Source organism: Oncorhynchus masou, chromosome 29 (assembly GCF_036934945.1).
Source record: "Oncorhynchus masou masou isolate Uvic2021 chromosome 29, UVic_Omas_1.1, whole genome shotgun sequence".
In the NCBI taxonomy this organism is placed as follows: Eukaryota; Metazoa; Chordata; class Actinopteri; order Salmoniformes; family Salmonidae; genus Oncorhynchus; species Oncorhynchus masou.
Genome location: NC_088240.1, coordinates 100,925,406 through 100,948,175, shown reverse-complemented (window position 1 = coordinate 100,948,175; position 22,770 = coordinate 100,925,406). Strand labels below are relative to the sequence as shown.

General features: G+C 49.6%; 3 protein-coding genes and 1 long non-coding RNA gene across 7 annotated transcripts in view; 2 read left to right on the top strand and 2 right to left on the bottom strand.

Annotated features, from left to right (window-relative positions):
• The window catches only part of LOC135521075 (ribonucleases P/MRP protein subunit POP1-like), a 44,633-nt gene extending 34,230 nt beyond the window's left edge, over window positions 1-10,403 (bottom strand). For 2 of the 4 annotated variants that reach the window (XM_064947007.1, XM_064947011.1), the window contains exons 1-5: window positions 10,132-10,303; window positions 9,726-9,992; window positions 9,301-9,476; window positions 8,807-9,055; window positions 5,215-5,302 (exon numbers count right to left, since the gene is read on the bottom strand). In XM_064947007.1, the coding sequence (XP_064803079.1) occupies window positions 5,215-5,302; window positions 8,807-9,055; window positions 9,301-9,476; window positions 9,726-9,992; window positions 10,132-10,144 (793 nt within the window). In that variant the 5' untranslated portion in view covers window positions 10,145-10,303. The other 2 variants (XM_064947009.1, XM_064947008.1) reach the window with 2 other exon arrangements.
• Window positions 10,404-10,686: 283 nt separating this feature from the next.
• Window positions 10,687-16,948, top strand: LOC135521072 (2-iminobutanoate/2-iminopropanoate deaminase-like). Its single transcript, XM_064947005.1, has 6 exons — window positions 10,687-10,843; window positions 11,743-11,848; window positions 15,014-15,068; window positions 15,162-15,230; window positions 16,375-16,430; window positions 16,719-16,948. Exons 1-6 carry the CDS (start codon window positions 10,779-10,781, stop codon window positions 16,776-16,778), a joined length of 411 nt encoding a protein of 136 aa, XP_064803077.1. The 5' UTR covers window positions 10,687-10,778; the 3' UTR covers window positions 16,779-16,948.
• A 1,487-nt stretch (window positions 16,949-18,435) lies between these two features.
• LOC135521071 (uncharacterized) lies at window positions 18,436-18,998 on the top strand. The gene is made up of 3 exons (XR_010452485.1): window positions 18,436-18,487; window positions 18,776-18,875; window positions 18,924-18,998. It is a non-coding gene; the product is annotated as an uncharacterized LOC135521071 (long non-coding RNA).
• Window positions 18,999-20,895: 1,897 nt separating this feature from the next.
• The window catches only part of LOC135521070 (skin secretory protein xP2-like), a 39,141-nt gene continuing 37,266 nt past the window's right edge, over window positions 20,896-22,770 (bottom strand). The window contains exons 3-4 of the mRNA XM_064947004.1: window positions 21,973-22,099; window positions 20,896-21,660 (exon numbers count right to left, since the gene is read on the bottom strand). Of these exons, the coding sequence (XP_064803076.1) occupies window positions 22,002-22,099 (98 nt within the window). The 3' untranslated portion in view covers window positions 20,896-21,660; window positions 21,973-22,001. The remainder of the gene's footprint in view (window positions 21,661-21,972; window positions 22,100-22,770) is intronic.

The following is a 22,770-nucleotide window of genomic DNA, read 5'->3' as shown; positions in this document are numbered from 1 at the left end:
CACATCACCCTACCGTACACAAGCACATCACCCTACCGTACACAAGCACATCACCCTACCGTACACAAGCACATCACCCTACCGTACACAAGCACATCACCCTACCGTACACAAGCACATCACCCTACCGTACACAAGCACATCACCCTACCGTACACAAGTATATCAATGCATCCATACTCTACGATCCCGCGTTTACCGTTGCGCTCTCGTTGAAAACAACGGACATCTTTGTTTGCCGTCTACCTCGTACCATCTGAAACGCAGCACGCCGTCTACCTCGCAGCACGCCGTCTACCTCGTACAATCTGAAACGCAGCACGCCGTCTACCTCGTACCATCTAAAACGCAGCACGCCGTCTACCTCGTACCATCTAAAACGCAGCACGCCGTCTACCTCGCAGCACGCCGTCTACCTCGTACCATCTAAAACGCAGCACGCCGTCTACCTCGCAGCACGCCGCCTACCTCGTACCATCTAAAACGCAGCACGCCGCCTACCTCGTACCATCTAAAACGCAGCACGCCGCCTACCTCGTACCATCTAAAACGCAGCACGCCGCCTACCTCGTACCATCTAAAACGCAGCACGCCGCCTACCTCGTACCATCTAAAACGCAGCACGCCGTCTACCTCGCAGCACGCCGTCTACCTCGTACCATCTAAAACGCAGCACGCCGTCTACCTCGCAGCACGCCGTCTACCTCGTACCATCTAAAACGCAGCACGCCGTCTACCTCGCAGCACGCCGTCTACCTCGTACCATCTAAAACGCAGCACGCCGTCTACCTCGCAGCACGCCGTCTACCTCGTACCATCTGAAACGCAGCACGCCGTCTACCTCGTACCATCTAAAACGCAGCACGCCGTCTACCTCGTACCATCTAAAACGCAGCACGCCGTCTACCTCGTACCATCTAAAACGCAGCACGCCGTCTACCTCGTACCATCTAAAACGCAGCACGCCGTCTACCTCGTACCATCTAAAACGCAGCACGCCGTCTACCTCGCAGCACGCCGTCTACCTCGTACCATCTAAAACGCAGCACGCCGTCTACCTCGCAGCACGCCGTCTACCTCCTACCATCTAAAACGCAGCACGCCGTCTACCTCGCAGCACGCCGTCTACCTCGTACCATCTAAAACGCAGCACGCCGTCTACCTCGCAGCACGCCGTCTACCTCGTACCATCTGAAACGCAGCACGCCGTCTACCTCGTACCATCTAAAACGCAGCACGCCGTCTACCTCGTACCATCTAAAACACAGCACGCCGTCTACCTCGTACCATCTAAAACGCAGCACGCCGTCTACCTCGTACCATCTAAAACGCAGCACGCCGTCTACCTCGTACCACGCCGCCTACCTCGTACCACGCCGCCTACCTCGTACCACGCCGCCTACCTCGTACCATCTAAAACGCAGCACGCCGCCTACCTCGTACCATCTAAAACGCAGCACGCCGCCTACCTCGTAACATCTAAAACGCAGCACGCCGTCTACCTCGTACCATCTAAAACACAGCACGCCGTCTACCTCGCAGCACGCCGTCTACCTCGTACCATCTAAAACGCAGCACGCCGTCTACCTCGCAGCACGCCGTCTACCTCGTACCATCTAAAACGCAGCACGCCGTCTACCTCGCAGCACGCCGTCTACCTCGTACCATCTAAAACGCAGCACGCCGTCTACCTCGCAGCACGCCGTCTACCTCGTACCATCTAAAACGCAGCACGCCGTCTACCTCGCAGCACGCCGCCTACCTCGTACCATCTAAAACGCAGCACGCCGCCTACCTCGTACCATCTAAAACGCAGCACGCCGTCTACCTCGTACCATCTAAAACGCAGCACGCCGCCTACCTCGTACCATCTAAAACGCAGCACGCCGTCTACCTCGCAGCACGCCGTCTACCTCGTACCATCTGAAACGCAGCACGCCGTCTACCTCGTACCATCTAAAACGCAGCACGCCGTCTACCTCGTACCATCTAAAACGCAGCACGCCGTCTACCTCGTACCATCTAAAACGCAGCACGCCGTCTACCTCGTACCATCTAAAACGCAGCACGCCGTCTACCTCGTACCATCTAAAACGCAGCACGCCGTCTACCTCGCAGCACGCCGTCTACCTCGTACCATCTAAAACGCAGCACGCCGTCTACCTCGCAGCACGCCGTCTACCTCGTACCATCTAAAACGCAGCACGCCGTCTACTCGCAGCACGCCGTCTACCTCGTACCATCTAAAACGCAGCACGCCGTCTACCTCGCAGCACGCCGTCTACCTCGTACCATCTGAAACGCAGCACGCCGTCTACCTCGTACCATCTAAAACGCAGCACGCCGTCTACCTCGTACCATCTAAAACGCAGCACGCCGTCTACCTCGTACCATCTAAAACGCAGCACGCCGTCTACCTCGTACCATCTAAAACGCAGCACGCCGTCTACCTCGTACCATCTAAAACGCAGCACGCCGTCTACCTCGTACCATCTAAAACGCAGCACGCCGTCTACCTCGTACCACGCCGCCTACCTCGTACCACGCCGCCTACCTCGTACCATCTAAAACGCAGCACGCCGCCTACCTCGTACCATCTAAAACGCAGCACGCCGCCTACCTCGTACCATCTAAAACGCAGCACGCCGTCTACCTCGTACCATCTAAAACGCAGCACGCCGTCTACCTCGCAGCACGCCGTCTACCTCGTACCATCTAAAACGCAGCACGCCGTCTACCTCGCAGCACGCCGTCTACCTCGTACCATCTAAAACGCAGCACGCCGTCTACCTCGCAGCACGCCGTCTACCTCGTACCATCTAAAACGCAGCACGCCGTCTACCTCGCAGCACGCCGTCTACCTCGTACCATCTAAAACGCAGCACGCCGTCTACCTCGCAGCACGCCGCCTACCTCGTACCATCTAAAACGCAGCACGCCGCCTACCTCGTACCATCTAAAACGCAGCACGCCGTCTACCTCGTACCATCTAAAACGCAGCACGCCGCCTACCTCGTACCATCTAAAACGCAGCACGCCGTCTACCTCGCAGCACGCCGTCTACCTCGCAGCACGCCGTCTACCTCGTACCATCTGAAACGCAGCACGCCGTCTACCTCGTACCATCTGAAACGCAGCACGCCGTCTACCTCGTACCATCTAAAACGCAGCACGCCGTCTACCTCGTACCATCTAAAACGCAGCACGCCGTCTACCTCGTACCATCTAAAACGCAGCACGCCGTCTACCTCGTACCATCTAAAACGCAGCACGCCGTCTACCTCGTACCATCTAAAACGCAGCACGCCGCCTACCTCGTACCATCTAAAACGCAGCACGCCGCCTACCTCGTACCATCTAAAACGCAGCACGCCGCCTACCTCGTACCATCTAAAACGCAGCACGCCGCCTACCTCGTACCATCTAAAACGCAGCACGCCGCCTACCTCGTACCATCTAAAACGCAGCACGCCGCCTACCTCGTACCATCTAAAACGCAGCACGCCGCCTACCTCGTACCATCTAAAACGCAGCACGCCGCCTACCTCGTACCATCTGAAACGCAGCACGCCGCCTACCTCGTACCATCTGAAACGCAGCACGCCGTCTACCTCGTACCATCTGAAACGCAGCACGCCGTCTACCTCGTACCATCTGAAACGCAGCACGCCGTCTACCTCGTACCATCTGAAACGCAGCACGCCGTCTACCTCGTACCATCTGAAACGCAGCACGCCGTCTACCTCGTACCATCTAAAACGCAGCACGCCGTCTACCTCGTACCATCTAAAACGCAGCACGCCGTCTACCTCGTACCATCTAAAACGCAGCACGCCGTCTACCTCGTACCATCTAAAACGCAGCACGCCGTCTACCTCGTACCATCTAAAACGCAGCACGCCGTCTACCTCGTACCATCTAAAACGCAGCACGCCGTCTACCTCGTACCATCTAAAACGCAGCACGCCGTCTACCTCGTACCATCTAAAACGCAGCACGCCGTCTACCTCGTACCATCTAAAACGCAGCACGCCGTCTACCTCGTACCATCTAAAACGCAGCACGCCGTCTACCTCGTACCATCTAAAACGCAGCACGCCGTCTACCTCGTACCATCTAAAACGCAGCACGCCGTCTACCTCGTACCATCTAAAACGCAGCACGCCGTCTACCTCGTACCATCTAAAACGCAGCACGCCGTCTACCTCGTACCATCTAAAACGCAGCACGCCGTCTACCTCGTACCATCTAAAACGCAGCACGCCGTCTCTACCTCGTACCATCTAAAACGCAGCACGCCGTCTACCTCGTACCATCTGAAACGCAGCACGCCGTCTACCTCGTACCATCTGAAACGCAGCACGCCGTCTACCTCGTACCATCTGAAACGCAGCACGCCCGTCTCCTCGTACCATCTGAAACGCAGCACGCCGTCTACCTCGTACCATCTGAAACGCAGCACGCCGTCTACCTCGTACCATCTAAAACGCAGCACGCCGTCTACCTCGTACCATCTAAAACGCAGCACGCCGTCTACCTCGTACCATCTAAAACGCAGCACGCCGTCTACCTCGTACCATCTAAAACGCAGCACGCCGTCTACCTCGTACCATCTAAAACGCAGCACGCCGTCTACCTCGTACCATCTAAAACGCAGCACGCCGTCTACCTCGTACCATCTAAAACGCAGCACGCCGTCTACCTCGTACCATCTAAAACGCAGCACGCCGTCTACCTCGTACCATCTAAAACGCAGCACGCCGTCTACCTCGTACCATCTAAAACGCAGCACGCCGTCTACCTCGTACCATCTAAAACGCAGCACGCCGTCTACCTCGTACCATCTAAAACGCAGCACGCCGTCTACCTCGTACCATCTAAAACGCAGCACGCCGTCTACCTCGTACCATCTAAAACGCAGCACGCCGTCTACCTCGTACCATCTAAAACGCAGCACGCCGTCTACCTCGTACCATCTAAAACGCAGCACGCCGTCTACCTCGTACCATCTAAAACGCAGCACGCCGTCTACCTCGTACCATCTAAAACGCAGCACGCCGTCTACCTCGTACCATCTAAAACGCAGCACGCCGTCTACCTCGTACCATCTAAAACGCAGCACGCCGTCTACCTCGTACCATCTAAAACGCAGCATGATTGACAATTGCGGTTGTTTGTTTGTTGAGGAGGGAAAACACGAAAGCAAGTACTTACCAGTTTCCTTGCTGGTCAGCTTAGAAAGGGCAGCTAACAGCTGTTCCCCTGGCCCCTGTAACTCCACACAGCAGTAGTACGACATGTCCTGGGGGGGGGGGACAGTATGTTACCCAAAGTGAATCCAAAGTGAATCCTCTAACACATCAAAATATGATTTTACTGTTTGGAAACCGCAAAAAGACAAATTTACCAAAATGCTGTATTCATATCTGATCACAAAGCAAACATTTAAAAGTGGTTGTCGCTCATGTTCATACCGTGTGAACACCAGACCTGAGTAGAAAACACTTTTAATTTATTATATACACTTTACAGAGACTACTACTGTAGAGATCCCACAGTAAACCTATTAGAGCTGTTACAGAGACTACTATTGTAGAGATCCCACAGTAAACCTATTAGAGCTGTTACAGAGACTACTATTGTAGAGATCCCACAGTAAACCTATTAGAGCTGTTACAGAGACTACTATTATAGAGATCCCACAGTAAACCTATTAGAGCTGTAACAGAGACTACTATTGTAGAGATCCCACAGTAAACCTATTAGAGCTGTTACAGAGACTACTATTGTAGAGATCCCACAGTAAACCTATTAGAGCTGTTACAGAGACTACTATTATAGAGATCCCACAGTAAACCTATTAGAGCTGTTACAGAGACTACTACTGTAGAGATCCCACAGTAAACCTATTAGAGCTGTTACAGAGACTACTATTATAGAGATCCCACAGTAAACCTATTAGAACTGTAACAGAGACTACTATTGTAGAGATCCCACAGTAAACCTATTAGAACTGTAACAGAGATTACTATTGTAGAGATCCCACAGTAAACCTATTAGAGCTGTAACAGAGACTACTATTGTAGAGATCCCACAGTAAACCTATTAGAACTGTAACAGAGACTACTATTGTAGAGATCCCACATTAAACCTATTAGAACTGTTACAGAGACTACTATTGTAGAGATCCCACAGTAAACCTATTAGAGCTGTTACAGAGACTACTATTGTAGAGATCCCACAGTAAACCTATTAGAGCTGTAACAGAGACTACTATTGTAGAGATCCCACAGTAAACCTATTAGAACTGTTACAGAGACTACTATTGTAGAGATCCCACAGTAAACCTATTAGAGCTGTTACAGAGACTACTATTGTAGAGATCCCATAGTAAACCTATTAGAACTGTTACAGAGACTACTATTGTAGAGATCCCACAGTAAACCTATTAGAACTGTTACAGAGACTACTATTGTAGAGATCCCATAGTAAACCTATTAGAGCTGTTACAGAGACTACTATTGTAGAGATCCCACAGTAAACCTATTAGAACTGTTACAGAGACTACTATTGTAGAGATCCCACAGTAAACCTATTAGAACTGTTACAGAGACTACTATTGTAGAGATCCCATAGTAAACCTATTAGAACTGTTACAGAGACTACTATTGTAGAGATCCCACAGTAAACCTATTAGAGCTGTAACAGAGACTACTATTGTAGAGATCCCACAGTAAACCTATTAGAGCTGTTACAGAGACTACTATTGTAGAGATCCCACAGTAAACCTATTAGAACTGTTACAGAGACTACTATTGTAGAGATCCCATAGTAAACCTATTAGAACTGTTACAGAGACTACTATTGTAGAGATCCCACAGTAAACCTATTAGAACTGTTACAGAGACTACTATTATAGAGATCCCACAGTAAACCTATTAGAACTGTTACAGAGACTACTATTATAGAGATCCCACAGTAAACCTATTAGAACTGTTACAGAGACTACTACTGTAGAGATCCCACAGTAAACCTATTAGAGCTGTTACAGAGACTACTATTGTAGAGATCCCACAGTAAACCTATTAGAACTGTAACAGAGACTACTATTATAGAGATCCCACAGTAAACCTATTAGAGCTGTTACAGAGACTACTATTGTAGAGATCCCACAGTAAACCTATTAGAGCTGTTACAGAGACTACTATTGTAGAGATCCCACAGCTAACAGAGACTACTATTATAGAGATCCCACATTAAACCTATTAGAACTGTAACAGAGACTACTATTATAGAGATCCCACAGTAAACCTATTAGAGCTGTTACAGAGACTACTATTGTAGAGATCCCACAGTAAACCTATGAGAAGAATATTATATTATGCCTGTGTTTTAGCCATTCTGAAACTGTTGTACTTTGAATGTTAAGATGAGTCCATGTCCCCCACTGTTACCTAGATCTAGCTCAATGTTAAGGTGATTCATGTCCCTCACTGTTGTCTAGATCTAGCTCAATGTTAAGGTGATTCATGTCCCTCACTGTTGTCTAGATCTAGCTCAATGTTAAGGTGATTGGTGTCCCCCACTGTTACCTAGATCTAGCTCAATGTTAATGTGATTGGTGTCCCTGACTGTTACCTAGATCTAGCTCAATGTTAAGATTCATGTCCCTCACTGTTGCCTAGATCTAGCTCAATGTTAAGATTCATGTCCCTCACTGTTGTCTAGATCTAGCTCAATGTTAAGATTCATGTCCCTCACTGTTGCCTAGATCTAGCTCAATGTTAAGGTGATTGGTGTCCCTCACTGTTGCCTAGATCTAGCTCAATGTTAAGGTGATTCGTGTCCCTCACTGTTGGGGATCTGTATTGAAAATAGTCCCCCAGAGATGTTTTAAACTTTCCACAAAGAATATTTAAAACTAGAGTTTTCCCAGGTCTGGAGAACTCCGAACCTTATTGAACAGTAATTTGAACAGGACCCTATAAAATCAGTCAATCAAATCAAAATGTACTTCCTATCAGTTGTCCCAAAGTGCTTCCCAGACATCCAGCCTCAAAAAAGCCTCCGTGGGTAAAGACACTAACCTGTAGCAGACAGTGGGAGCTCAAGCCTCCGTGGGTAAAGACACTAACCTGTAGCAGACAGTGGGAGCTCAAGCCTCCGTGGGTAAAGACACTAACCTGTAGCAGACAGTGGGAGCTCATGGCTCCGTGGGTAAAGACACTAACCTGTAGCAGACAGTGGGAGCTCAAGCCTCCGTGGGTAAAGACACTAACCTGTAGGAGACAGTGGGAGCTCAAGGCTCCGTGGGTAAAGACACTAACCTGTAGCAGACAGTGGGAGCTCATGGCTCCGTGGGTAAAGACACTAACCTGTAGCAGACAGTGGGAGCTCAAGCCTCCGTGGGTAAAGACACTAACCTGTAGCAGACAGTGGGAGCTCATGGCTCCGTGGGTAAAGACACTAACCTGTAGCAGACAGTGGGAGCTCAAGCCTCCGTGGGTAAAGACACTAACCTGTAGGAGACAGTGGGAGCTCAAGCCTCCGTGGGTAAAGACACTAACCTGTAGGAGACAGTGGGAGCTCATGGCTCCGTGGGTAAAGACACTAACCTGTAGCAGACAGTGGGAGCTCATGGCTCCGTGGGTAAAGACACTAACCTGTAGCAGACAGTGGGAGCTCATCCTCCGTGGGTAAAGACACTAACCTGTAGCAGACAGTGGGAGCTCAAGCCTCCGTGGGTAAAGACACTAACCTGTAGCAGACAGTGGGAGCTCAAGCCTCCGTGGGTAAAGACACTAACCTGTAGCAGACAGTGGGAGCTCATGGCTCTGTAGCAGGCTCTGTAACACTTGTAGGTTGGCCTGTCTCCCAGACAGTAGCCCCATCTCTTGACCACGTGGAAGCGTTTGGCGTGCCAGATGTGCGTCTCCAGCCACAGGCTCTTCCGCTGGCGACGGTTGAATTCCAGGAGCATGTTGCCGTGGCGACGCCGGGCTTTACGGCTCTTGCTCTTGGACTGTTCCCTCTTCACCTTCTGACTCTTCTCCAACTGGACCAGAGAGGAAACATACCGGATATTTACCTGCCACTGCTGGTGTGTAATGTGGCCGGTCCGGCCCTAGGTGTGGCCGGTGACTGAGAGTGTGTGAGTGACTGTGAGTGTGTATGTGACTGGGAGTGTGTATGTGACTGGGAACGTGTGTGTGTGTGACTGGGAACGTGTGTGACTAAGTGTGACTAAGTGTGACTAAGTGTGTGTGTGTGTGACTGTGTGTGTTACTTAGACAAACCCACCATGTTGTTGGCCATGTCTCTCAGCCTGCAGGGGAGTCTCTTGGTGTTATGACTCATGGCTCTTCTCCTCATGTGTTTAGGAAGAGCTCCAAACACATGGGAGCTGCCTGTTGTCTTGGTGACGGCCATCAACATGGCGTTCACCTCTGCAGCCCGGGCCTTGGCAAACGCTGAGGCTGAGGAGAGGAGGCACAGCACCACACATCACAAAAAGCTAGCTGGGAGTCAATGGGTTGGAGCATCAGACATGATTTACTCATTCTAAATGCCATTTGAATTGTGTAATAAAAGCTGTTGATTTACAGCTGGTTCAACATTGACATGCAGAAGTGCTCAGTTAGAACCTGTATCAGTTTAAAACCCATCAAGACATGAGCATCCATTTAAAATACATTTGACAACTGTATGCAGGAAAGTGTTCTTACCAGTGATGTGTGTGGGCAGAGCCTGCTGGTATCCCCCGTGTCCTTCTCTCTGGTGGCCCCGGACCCAGCCCACTCCCTGGGCATGGCCAGAGTGGGAGGACCCCTGGCCCCATGGATGTGGAGACAGATCATGGCCTCGACCTGTAGGGGTGTCCCCTCCGTTCCTCCAGTGTGAGCTGCTCTGGGAGGAATAGGTGACGTTGATCGGCTGGTTCCTCATCTTCTTATCGCGCATCCTGTGCTTGGCTGTAGACATCTTTGATAGCTCTGCAGAAAATAAACATGACTCATTGATAAGGCTAGTGGTGTTGTCAAAAATGATCCTATCCTGGGACACGAGCAGGCTACTAGCTACGATTTAAGAGTGAATTGCACAGTCACTGATCGGATGTTATTGTCAGCAAACCTTTGAAAGACATGCCATTCAATCTCCACCTCGGCAGAATAGCTAGCTAAATTAGCTACTTAGCAGACATCACGCGACTACTTTGCATGACACAAACAGGCTACGCCAACGAGTTATGAAGTTATCCACTTCCATCACACAACAATGTATTTGTAACGGTAACTGAAAATATATTCACTTTCAAATCCTGAATGGAGGAACAGTTATATTTCAAAACCACGCCGCGCGCTCACATTTATGTCTACAGCTCTTCCGCATAAATATGACGTATATCTTGTTCCGGTTAAATTGTGTTCATGGGAAACGTAGTATATAGTAGATATTTTTTAAATTTTATTTAAACTTTATTTATGTAGTAGATATATTTAGTCACGTCAATAAAAAATGGCAAAATTGTCCGAAAATAAATTACACATTTTGAATTTAGCGTCATTTCGGTTTTTGGGCAATAATCAGTACCCTGCCAATACCCACAACGATTACAATACTATAAGTTGTGGGTCTAATGAAACTTGTAGGCCCGTTAGTTGAGACTTTACGGTAGTAGACGCTCTCAACCAGCTGATTTGTCATTTCAGAGTTCCACGGGTTTCAGAGCAGGAACTTCTTTGATTTAAGGGAAGAGTTTTTTGTGTCAAATTCTAATCATGTCTTCGATCATCAGGAAGATAATCAACACCACTAAAGCGCCAGCAGCTATCGGGCCGTACAGGTAAGTGGTCTGTGCCGCCTTTATCACACTGTTGATCTGAAGGTGTTGAACTATTTTTTTTTTTAGCAAATCAAATCAAATTGATCGCATACACATATTTAGCAAGATGCTATTGTGGTTGTAGCGAAATGCTGTGTTCCTATCTTCAACGGCGCTATAGTATAGGAGAACGATGTTAAATAATGGAATATAGAAATATTAGGACGAGCAATGTCGGAGTCCGGAGTAGTTATGTATATATAAGAATAGTATATTCTTGTTTGCATTCATTCAGTAAGCAACTATTTTAAACGTTGTTCGTGTGTCTGCGCAGGGCACTATGAATCTCACATGCTGTATTGGCACTTCTGTCTGTGAAGGGACATTCGCGGTCTGTTACGGTAGGGGGTGTCACCCTTTTTACCCAATAATCGTGGGAGGTGGAGCTGTGGCGCCGCTGTAAACTGGAGAGAGAGCTTTGAGTTTTATTTCAGGGTAAAGTGCTTTTTGACTGAAGGCCTGTGACTGGCAGAGTTGGCACAGAGGGTATGTGTTGGAATGGAGCGTTCTGTGGACTGGCACTGTCGTTGCGCACTCTACGTTCCTTTAAAAGCCTATTGTTTATTGTACAGACTATATTGTATTTACATGACAATCAGAAATAAATAGTCACCAGTATGGTTGCTCAGTTTAACCAGTAGGTGGCAGTAAAGTATCAATTTAGATGTCTGGAAAGTCAAACAACAGTGTTAATTGTGTTCTGGATGGAAAATACTTATTTTTTTGCTTCATTTCGGTAGTAGTCGTAGTGTCTATAATATCTTGAATGTGACAGAGAACAACATTTCACCTGCCCCATGTTGGTACATATCTTATCAGCTGTCCAGTCCTGTGTTCATATTGGCTGTTCTGTCTCCCAGCCAGGCGGTGGTGGTGGACAGGACCATGTACGTGTCAGGCCAGCTGGGGATGGACCCTGCCTCTGGTCAGCTGGTGGAGGGAGGGGTCCAGGCTCAGACCAAACAGGTGAGGTGAAGCTTAGAACCCCCCCCCCTCTTCTTTCTCAGTTACAACCACAAGACAGAACAGGGATGATGCAGATGGAGGGGAAATCTGTGAAACTCACTCCTCAGACTGAAGTGTTTCCACTTGCGCTGCTGAATAGCTGACTCGTCAGTGGTGAGACTAGATAAGATGCTTCAGGAGGTCGGTCATCAGTGGTGAGACTAGATAAGATGCTTCAGGAGGTCGGTCATCAGTGGTGAGACTAGATAAGATGCTTCAGGAGGTCGGTCATCAGTGGTGAGACTAGATAAGATGCTTCAGGAGGTCGGTCATCAGTGGTGAGACTAGATAAGATGCTTCAGGAGGTCGGTCATCAGTGGTGAGACTAGATAAGATGCTGCAGGAGGGTCATCGGTGGTGAGACTAGATAAGATGCTGCAGGAGGTCGGTCATCAGTGGTGAGACTAGATAAGATGCTTCAGGAGGTCGGTCATCAGTGGTGAGACTAGGTAAGATGCTTCAGGATGTCGGTCATCAGTGGTGAGACTAGATAAGATGCTTCAGGAGGTCGGTCATCAGTGGTGAGACTAGATAAGATGCTGCAGGAGGGTCATCAGTGATGAGACTAGATGAGATGCTGCAGGAGGGTCATCGGTGGTGAGACTAGATAAGATGCTGCAGGAGGGTCATCGGTGGTGAGACTAGATAAGATGCTGCAGGAGGTCGGTCATCGGTGGTGAGACTAGATAAGATGCTGCAGGAGGTCGGTCATCGGTGGTGAGACTAGATAAGATGCTGCAGGAGGTCGGTCATCGGTGGTGAGACTAGATAAGATGCTTCAGGAGGTCGGTCATCGGTGGTGAGACTAGATAAGATGCTTCAGGAGGTCGGTCATCGGTGGTGAGACTAGATGAGATGCTTCAGGAGGTCGGTCATCAGTGGTGAGACTAGATGAGATGTTTTAGGAGGTCGGTCATCAGTGGTGAGACTAGATGAGATGCTGCAGGAGGGTCATCAGTGGTGAGACTAGATGAGATGCTTCAGGAGGTCGGTCATCAGTGATGAGACTAGATGAGATGCTTCAGGAGGTCGGTCATCAGTGGTGAGACTAGATGAGATGTTTTAGGAGGTCGGTCATCAGTGGTGAGACTAGATGAGATGCTTCAGGAGGTCGGTCATCAGTGGTGAGACTAGATAAGATGCTGCAGGAGGTCGGTCATCAGTGGTGAGACTAGATGAGATGCTTCAGGAGGTCGGTCATCAGTGGTGAGACTAGATGAGATGCTGCAGGAGGTCGGTCATCAGTGGTGAGACTAGATAAGATGCTGCAGGAGGGTCATCGGTGGTGAGATTGCGATGTCCTGGGTTCGAGCCTCGGTATTAGCCGAATCAGGAGGAAGCTGTACTCTTTAAGCGACATCTTCGATATCAAAGTTAATTAAACATGTAGGAATAGGATTACCCCAAACAATCTCTTCTCAGGTAGCCTAGTGGTTAGAGCGCAGAGGCGGCAGGGTAGCCTAGTGGTTAGAGCGCAGAGGCGGCAGGGTAGCCTAGTGGTTAGAGCGCAGAGGCGGCAGGGTAGCCTAGTGGTTAGAGCGCAGAGGCGGCAGGGTAGCCTAGTGGTTAGAGCGCAGAGGCGGCAGGGTAGCCTAGTGGTTAGAGCGCAGAGGCGGCAGGGTAGCCTAGTGGTTAGAGCGCAGAGGCGGCAGGGTAGCCTAGTGGTTAGAGCGCAGAGGCGGCAGGGTAGCCTAGTGGTTAGAGCGCAGAGGCGGCAGGGTAGCCTAGTGGTTAGAGCGCAGAGGCGGCAGGGTAGCCTAGTGGTTAGAGCGCAGAGGCGGCAGGGTAGCCTAGTGGTTAGAGCGCAGAGGCGGCAGGGTAGCCTAGTGGTTAGAGCGCAGAGGCGGCAGGGTAGCCTAGTGGTTAGAGCGCAGAGGCGGCAGGGTAGCCTAGTGGTTAGAGCGCAGAGGCGGCAGGGTAGCCTAGTGGTTAGAGCGCAGAGGCGGCAGGGTAGCCTAGTGGTTAGAGCGCAGAGGCGGCAGGGTAGCCTAGTGGTTAGAGCGCAGAGGCGGCAGGGTAGCCTAGTGGTTAGAGCGCAGAGGCGGCAGGGTAGCCTAGTGGTTAGAGCGCAGAGGCGGCAGGGTAGCCTAGTGGTTAGAGCGCAGAGGCGGCAGGGTAGCCTAGTGGTTAGAGCGCAGAGGCGGCAGGGTAGCCTAGTGGTTAGAGCGCAGAGGCGGCAGGGTAGCCTAGTGGTTAGAGCGCAGAGGCGGCAGGGTAGCCTAGTGGTTAGAGCGCAGAGGCGGCAGGGTAGCCTAGTGGTTAGAGCGCAGAGGCGGCAGGGTAGCCTAGTGGTTAGAGCGCAGAGGCGGCAGGGTAGCCTAGTGGTTAGAGCGCAGAGGCGGCAGGGTAGCCTAGTGGTTAGAGCGCAGAGGCGGCAGGGTAGCCTAGTGGTTAGAGCGCAGAGGCGGCAGGGTAGCCTAGTGGTTAGAGCGCAGAGGCGGCAGGGTAGCCTAGTGGTTAGAGCGCAGAGGCGGCAGGGTAGCCTAGTGGTTAGAGCGCAGAGGCGGCAGGGTAGCCTAGTGGTTAGAGCGCAGAGGCGGCAGGGTAGCCTAGCGGTTAGAGCGTTGGGCCAGTAACCGAAAGCTGACAAGGTACAGAATCTGTCGTTCTGCCCCTGAACAAGGCAGTTAACCCACTGTTCCTAGACCAGTTAACCCACTGTTCCCCCGAACAAGGCAGTGAACCCACTGTTCCCCCGAACAAGGCAGTGAACCCACTGTTCCCCCGAACAAGGCAGTGAACCCACTGTTCCCCCGAACAAGGCAGTGAACCCACTGTTCCCCCGAACAAGGCAGTGAACCCACTGTTCCCCCGAACAAGGCAGTGAACCCACTGTTCCCCCGAACAAGGCAGTTAACCCACTGTTCCCCCGAACAAGGCAGTTAACCCACTGTTCCTAGACCAGTTAACCCACTGTTCCCCTGAACAAGGCAGTTAACCCACTGTTCCCCCGAACAAGGCAGTTAACCCACTGTTCCTAGACCAGTTAACCCACTGTTCCCCTGAACAAGGCAGTTAACCCACTGTTTCCCTGAACAAGGCAGTTAACTGGTAAACATGAGGGAGATCAAACCCTTCCTCCTCTCTCTCTGTCTCTCTCTGTCTCTCTCTCTCTCCAAACCACAGGCTCTGGTAAACATGGGGGAGATCCTGAAGGAAGCAGGGTGTGGATATGACAGTGGTAAATTATGTTTTTATAAAAACTTATATTAGATATTTATAAACTGTATCTAGCAAAACCATTAATTTCCTGATTTGTTTTCTTTTCCCACAGTCGTGAAAACCACGGTTCTTTTGGCTGACATGAATGACTTCGTCAGTGTGAATGATGTCTATAAAACATGTAAGTTTCTCTGTTGTTGGGATCCTTCCTGTTGAATATTCATGTTGTTGGGATCCTCCTTGTTTTGTTATGCTGATATGTATTAGAAGTATTCTGTAGGTTCTGGCACTTCACATAGTGTCAACAAGGTGTCACTTTCCCAAGAGACTGAGTATGGTATGTAAGGGAGGCGCACTTCACATAGTGTCCACAAGGTGGGACTGTTCCCCAAGAGACTGAGTATGGTCTGTAAGGGAGGCGCACTTCACATAGTGTCCACAAGGTGGGACTGTTCCCCATGGTCTGTAAGGGAGGCGCACTTCACATAGTGTCCACAAGGTGGGACTGTTTCCCAAGAGACTGAGTATGGTATGTAAGGGAGGCGCACTTCACATAGTGTCCACAAGGTGGGACTGTTTCCCAAGAGACTGAGTATGGTATGTAAGGGAGGTGGGGATGATCATGTTTGTGGCACTTCCCTTGAGTAGGTTTGAGCACTGCCATGACAGTGACTGGAGTTAAAGGTAGAGCTACCTACCTTCATACAGATTCAGTCAGCATCTAAAACTCACTGACCTGATTGACAAGCCGTGTCTGTCTACGTAAAATGATTCCCTAACAACTTGGACTGCATGTTGGTTAAGGGCGCTGTACTGCAGCGCCAGCTGTGCCACCAGAGACTCTGGGTTCGCGCCCGGGCTCTGTCGTAACCGGCCGCGACCGGGAGGTCCGTGGGGCGACACACAATTGGCCTAGCATCGTCCGGGTTAGGGGGGGTTTGGTCGGTAGGGATATCCTTGTATCATCGCGCACCAGCGACTCCTGTGGCGGGCCGGGCTCAGTGCACGCTAACCAAGGTTGTCAGGTGCACGGTGTTTCCTCCGACACATTGGTGCGGTTGGCTTCCGGGTTGGATGCGCGCTGTGTTAAGAAGCAGTGCGGCTTGGTTGGGTTGTGTATCGGAGGACGCATGGCTCTCGACCTTCGCCTCTCCCGAGCCCGTACGGGAGTTGTAGCAATGAGACAAGATAGTAACTACTAACAATTGGATACCACAAATTGGGGAAAAAACGGGGGAAAATTTAAAAAATCTATATAAATAAAGACGTTAATTAAGTCTTGTATCAGAGTATGTAACCATGTTGGTGTTCCTCTCCTCTCTTAGTTTTCAGCAGTAGCTTCCCAGCGAGGGCTGCCTACCAGGTCGCTGCTCTGCCCAGGGTGAGGATCTGACGCTCATTACTGTTTCCATGGCAATACAGAACCTAGCCATGTGATGTTACTGACAACAAAGCTGAGAAGTACTTGAATGCTATTTTTGTCTCCGTCTCTCTGTCTCTCTGTGTGTCTCTCGCTCTCTGTGTGTCTCTGTGGGTCTCTCTGTCCCTGTGTGTCTCTGTCTCTCGCTCTCTGTGTGTGTCTCTCTCTCTCTGTGTCTCTGTGTCTCTCTCTGTGTGTGTGTCTCTGTGTCTCTCTCTGTGTGTGTGTCTCTGTGTGTCTCTCTCTCAGGGTGGGCTTGTAGAGATTGAAGCTGTTGCTGTTCTGGGTCCTCTGACTGAGGTCTCTTGATGTAGCCTAAACGTCAGCGACAGAACAGAAAATCAACAACTCCCCTGTCCCATAAAATGACGTGCGATCACAATACCAGCGTATAGTGAATCATTTCCATTGGTTAAGATGGTCCAATAAAACTACTTATTTTCCACCATAATTTGCAAATAAAATCATAAAAAATCCTACATTGTGATATTCTGGATTTTTTTCCTCTAATTTTGTCTGTCATAGTTGAAGTGTACCTATGATGAAAATTACAGGCCTCTCATATTAAGTGGGAGAACTTGCACAATAGGTGGATGACTAAATACTTTTTTGCCTCAATGTATGATGTGGGGTAGCTGATACGTTAACTACCTATCCAGGTATCAGGTGATGTGGGTTAGCTGATACGTTAACTACCTATCCAGGTATCAGGTGATGTGGGTTAGCTGATACGTTAACTACCTGTCCAGGTATCAGATGATGTGGGGTCGCTGATACGTTAACTACCTATCCAGGTATCAGATGATGTGGGGTCGCTGATATGTTAACTACCTGTCCAGGTATCAGGTGATGTGGGGTAGCTGATATGTTAACTACCTATCCAGGTATCAGATGATGTGGGGTAGCTGATATGTTAACTACCTATCCAGGTATCAGATGATGTGGGGTCGCTGATATGTTAACTACCTATCCAGGTATCAGATGACTATATCATATGATGTGGGTTAGCTGATATGAAATACCTATCCAGGTATCATATGATGTGGGTTAGCTGATATCCAGGCATTTGTAAGATCTGGCGTGGGTTAGCAGCGTAGTCCGACAGGAATCCATCTGTGTGCTGCTTGCAATGGCATTATAGCCTGATACCCCTCTTTCTCCAGCTCCAAACCAAACCCTTTCCCTCTCTCTCTCTCCAGCTCCAAACCAAACCCTTCCCCTCTCTCTCTCTCCAGCTCCAAACCAAACCCTTCCCCTCTCTCTCTCTCCAGCTCCAAACCAAACCCTTCCCCTCTCTCTCTCTCCAGCTCCAAACCAAACCCTTCCCCTCTCTCTCTCTCCAGTTCCAAACCAATCCCTTCCCCTCTCTCTCTCTTCAGCTCCAAACCAAACCCTTCCCCTCTCTCTCTCCAGTTCCAAACCGATCCCTTCCCCTCTCTCTCTCTTCAGCTCCAAACCAAACACTCTCTCTCTCCAAACCAAACCCTTCCCCTCTCCAAACCAAACCCTTCCCCTCTCTAGCTCCAAACCAACCTCCCCCCTCCCTCTCTCTCCAGCACCAAACCCTTCCCTTCCCCTCTCTCCAGCTCCACCCCCCCCCCCCCACCTCTCTCCAGTTACAAACCAAACTCAGTCTAGGTATTAGTAAACAAAGCTTTATTTCGACTGTCCAGACAGTTTAGTGCAGAACACAGAAAGCTCTTATCAGAATGACCATACAACAGAAGAACAGCGACCACTGTTCCAAGGTCTGGCATAGAAAAGAACATCAAACCTCTTTAATCCTATTGCCCAACACACACAGTCACACACCTACTAGAAATCACAGTCTCTCTACAATGGCATGCAGAGCCATTGTTAAGTTCAGGGGGAGGTTGACAGACTGAACCTTTTGGGAAATGCCAGCTCGGTATTCAGAGACTCCAGAGTTGTTGTTCAGGATGAGCCAGACTCCTGTGGCCGTCTTATCTAACACCAGGACCATTCTTTAATCTTTAGCAATCCTGCCGGAGGTGGTTGTAGAGGAGCTGTAGTGTGTGTTGGCTCAGGACTGTGTCTGAAGGGAGAGGAGCTGTAGTGTGTGTTGGCTCAGGAGTGTACCTGTGTATGAAGGTAGATGAGCTGTAGTGTGTGTTGGCTCAGGAGTGTACCTGTGTATGAAGGGAGAGGAGCTGTAGTGTGTGTTGGCTCAGGAGTGTGTCTGTGTATGAAGGTAGAGGAGCTGTAGTGTGTGTTGGCTCAGGTCTGTGTCTGAAGGTAGAGGAGCTATAGTGTGTGTTGGCTCAGGACTGTGCCTGTGTATGAAGGTAGAGGAGCTGTAGTGTGTGTTGGCTCAGGACTGTGCCTGTGTATGAAGGGAGAGGAGCTGTAGTGTGTGTTGGCTCAGGGGTGTACCTGTGTATGAAGGTAGATGAGCTGTAGTGTGTGTTGGCTCAGGAGTACCTGTGTATGAAGGTAGAGGAGCTGTAGCGTGTGTTGGCTCAGGAGTGTGTCTGTGTATGAAGGGAGAGGAGCTGTAGTGTGTGTTGGCTCAGGACTGTGCCTGTGTATGAAGGTAGAGGAGCTGTAGTGTGTGTTGGCTCAGGAGTGTACCTGTGTATGAAGGTAGAGGAGCTGTAGTGTGTGTTGGCTCAGGACTGTGCCTGTGTATGAAGGGAGAGGAGCTGTAGTGTGTGTTGGCTCAGGAGTGTACCTGTGTATGAAGGTAGAGGAGCTGTAGTGTGTGTTGGCTCAGGAGTGTGCCTGTGTATGAAGGTAGATGAGCTGTAGTGTGTGTTGGCTCAGGAGTGTGTCTGAAGGTAGATGAGCTGTAGTGTGTGTTGGCTCAGGAGTGTACCTGTGTATGAAGGTAGAGGAGCTGTAGTGTGTGTTGGCTCAGGTCTGTGTATGAAGGGAGAGGAGCTGTAGTGTGTGTTGGCTCAGGTCTGTGTATGAAGGGAGAGGAGCTGTAGTGTGTGTTGGCTCAGGACTGTACCTGTGTATGAAGGGAGAGGAGCTGTAGTGTGTGTTGGCTCAGGACTGTGCCTGTGTATGAAGGTAGAGGAGCTGTAGTGTGTGTTGGCTCAGGTCTGTGTATGTAGGGAGAGGAGCTGTAGTGTGTTGGCTCAGGAGTGTGTCTGAAGGTAGAGGAGCTGTAGTGTGTGTTGGCTCAGGAGTGTGTCTGTGTATGAAGGTAGAGGAGCTGTAGTGTGTGTTGGCTCAGGTCTGTGAATGAAGGTAGAGGAGCTGTAGTGTGTGTATGAAGGTAACAGACTATTCCCAGGTGAAGAGAGGACAGGTAAAAAGTAGAAACCTACAAGTGACGGCTCCTTGTAACTCCATGTGCAACTCAATATTAGGGAAGGTGTTCTTAATGTTTTGTTCACTCAGTGTAAATTCTCTTCTCAACATTACACTGTACACTCCGGGTCTACTGTTACGCTCTTAGTATTCCTTATCTACCCGTTAAATAACCGTATTGAAGTAATCATTAATCATTAATCATTAATCATTAATTCATTAATGACTTCCACATCAGCAGGGTTCAGTCTAGTCCAGAACAGTTTGTTAGATTGAGTTCCAGATCAGCGGGGTTCAGTCTAGTCCAGGAGAACAGGTTGTTAGATTGACTTCCACATCAGCAGGGTTCAGTCTAGTCCAGGAGAACGGGTTGTTAGATTGAGTTCCACATCAGCAGGGTTCAGTCTAGTCCAGAACAGGTTGTTAGATTGTTTGGTTTGTCTTCCTCTTTCAGAGCAGCTAGTAAATGTCAAGTAGTATTTATTATGAAACATTCTCCCACCGAGAAGCTGTTCAACACAACGTATTGACAACCTTAAAGTGACCGTGTCGTCTGTCTCTGAACCTCAATTTCACAGTTTGTTGCTAAAGTAGTGCATCGTTTGGCTTCACCACAGCTGTCTGTTAGAGAGAGTCAGAGTTCAGTTGAAAGCCCAGGTGGCTCCTGGTTATTGGGAGTCAGAGAGTTCAGTTGGAAGCCCAGGTGTCTCCAGGTTACATGGTTGGAAGCCCAGGTGTCTCCAGGTTACATGGTAGGAAGCCCAGGTGTCTCCAGGTAACATGGTTGGAAGCCCAGGTGTCTCCAGGTTACATGGTAGGAAGCCCAGGTGTCTCCAGGTTACATGGTTGGAAGCCCAGGTGTCTCCAGGTAACATGGTTGGAAGCCCAGGTGTCTCCAGGTTACATGGTTGGAAGCCCAGGTGTCTCCAGGTTACATGGTAGGAAGCCCAGGTGTCTCCAGGTTACATGGTAGGAAGCCCAGGTGTCTCCAGGTAACATGGTTGGAAGCCCAGGTGTCTCCAGGTAACATGGTTGGAAGCCCAGGTGTCTCCAGGTTACATGGTTGGAAGCCCAGGTGTCTCCAGGTAACATGGTTGGAAGCCCAGGTGTCTCCAGGTAACATGGTTGGAAGCCCAGGTGTCTCCAGGTTACATGGTTGGAAGCCCAGGTGTCTCCAGGTTACATGGTAGGAAGCCCAGGTGTCTCCAGGTAACATGGTTGGAAGCCCAGGTGTCTCCAGGTAACATGGTTGGAAGCCCAGGTGTCTCCAGGTTACATGGTTGGAAGCCCAGGTGTCTCCAGGTAACATGGTTGGAAGCCCAGGTGTCTCCAGGTTACATGGTTGGAAGCCCAGGTGTCTCCAGGTTACATGGTAGTTCTCTTTAACAATGTTATTGCCAATAGAAGAAGAAAAGTGACCCATTCATGTTTCCAGGATGGGAAGGCACTTTGGTGACAAGACTCTGAAATTACACCCTATCCCCTCATCAGGGAATTAGGTGCCATTTGGGACACACCCTGACAGGAATATGTACTGAGCTGGTCTGTCATCGTTGTGGCAGATGAGTGTGTGTTTTAACTTCCTGGTATGTCATCGTTGTGGCAGATGAGTGTGTGTGTGTTTTAACTTCCTGGTCTGTCATCGTTGTGGCAGATGAGTGTGTGTGTGTTTTAACTTCCTGGTCTGTCATCGTTGTGGCAGATGAGTGTGTGTGTGTTTTAACTTCCTGGTCTGTCATCGTTGTGGCAGATGAGTGTGTGTGTGTTTTAACTTCCTGGTCTGTCATCGTTGTGGCAGATGAGTGTGTGTGTGTTTTAACTTCCTGGTCTTTGGGTTGTGCATCTTATCTACAAATCGTCTCTGAATGTAAAAACGGAGGTTTTATCCAAGAAGGTTGTGTTTCCCAGGCCACTGAAAGACACAAACATAAAACAAATGTATTTAGTTACATATGCTTGTATATCGAGTAACATAAGTACATTATTCAATAATCAAGTTAATTAGATTCCTTGTTCTTAGACATTAAGCCTGTATACACTTATATAAACATCATCAAGTCCTTGAAATGAGGGAAATTCAAAATAATTTATATTCAACGAAAGACCCACATGTTGTTTTACATTGAATATGCTTAGTGGCATACCGCCGTCTGTGAGAATAGTTCAATGTTTTTAACGAGTGTCTGTACTGTCTGGGTATCATCTGGGGGGGGGGGGGTCTTACCAGCGGCCTCCTCAGTTTGACCTCTCTTCTTAGTTCTGTTTCTTGTCTTTCTCCGCTTCCTGTGCCACTCCAGCCAACACCAAGGCCGCTGCTTCCTGTGCCACCTCCAACACAACCACCGGAACACCTGGAAAACAACACACACAAGAAATCAACGCCTGGCGGGTCGTGTGTGTGTGTGTGTGTGTGTGTGTGAAGTGAATGTGTGACATTCCAACACTCCTTCGTGACATTGAACTATTAGCATAGAACAACAAAGACCGAGCAGAGAGCCCTAGAGTCAAACCTCTCTCTGGTGAATAACCTGCTTATAGGGTGCGTGTGTCCAGCCATGCAAACAGCATTCACCACAGAGAGAGAGAGAGTTATGCAACTCCTGACAGTAGCACATGCAACTGAAGGGGTGGGTCCTCTCTCTCTCTCTCTCTCTCTCTCTCTCTCTCTCTCTCTCTCTCTCTCTCTCTCTCTCTCTCTCTCTCTCTCTCTCTCTCTCTCTCTCTCTCTCTCTCTCTCTCTCTCTCTCTCTCTCTCTCTCTCTCTCTCTCTCTCTCTCTCTCTCTCTCTCTCTCTCTCTCTCTCTCTCTCTCTCTCTCTCTCTCTCTCTCTCTCTCCCTAAAAAGGACAGTTTGTTCTTTCTGTGTTTGGAGAGTGGAGGGGCATACGGACGGACAGACAGACTAGGAACCACTGGAGAGCTCTACTACTCACTCTGCATGTCTGGTTAAGTACCGACGGACGGACGGACAGAGAGAGAGAGAGTGTAGGGGCTGAGGTCTGGGGATAGATCAGACAGACAGC

Bases quoted from the DNA above. Each gene is read 5' to 3' on its own strand.
- LOC135521072 (XM_064947005.1), top strand. From the start codon at position 10,779: ATGTCTTCGATCATCAGGAAGATAATCAACACCACTAAAGCGCCAGCA. The intron at 10,844-11,742 runs GTAAGTGGTCTG...TCTGTCTCCCAG, and splicing joins GCAGCTATCGGGCCGTACAG to CCAGGCGGTGGTGGTGGACA. The intron at 11,849-15,013 runs GTGAGGTGAAGC...TCCAAACCACAG, and splicing joins TCCAGGCTCAGACCAAACAG to GCTCTGGTAAACATGGGGGA.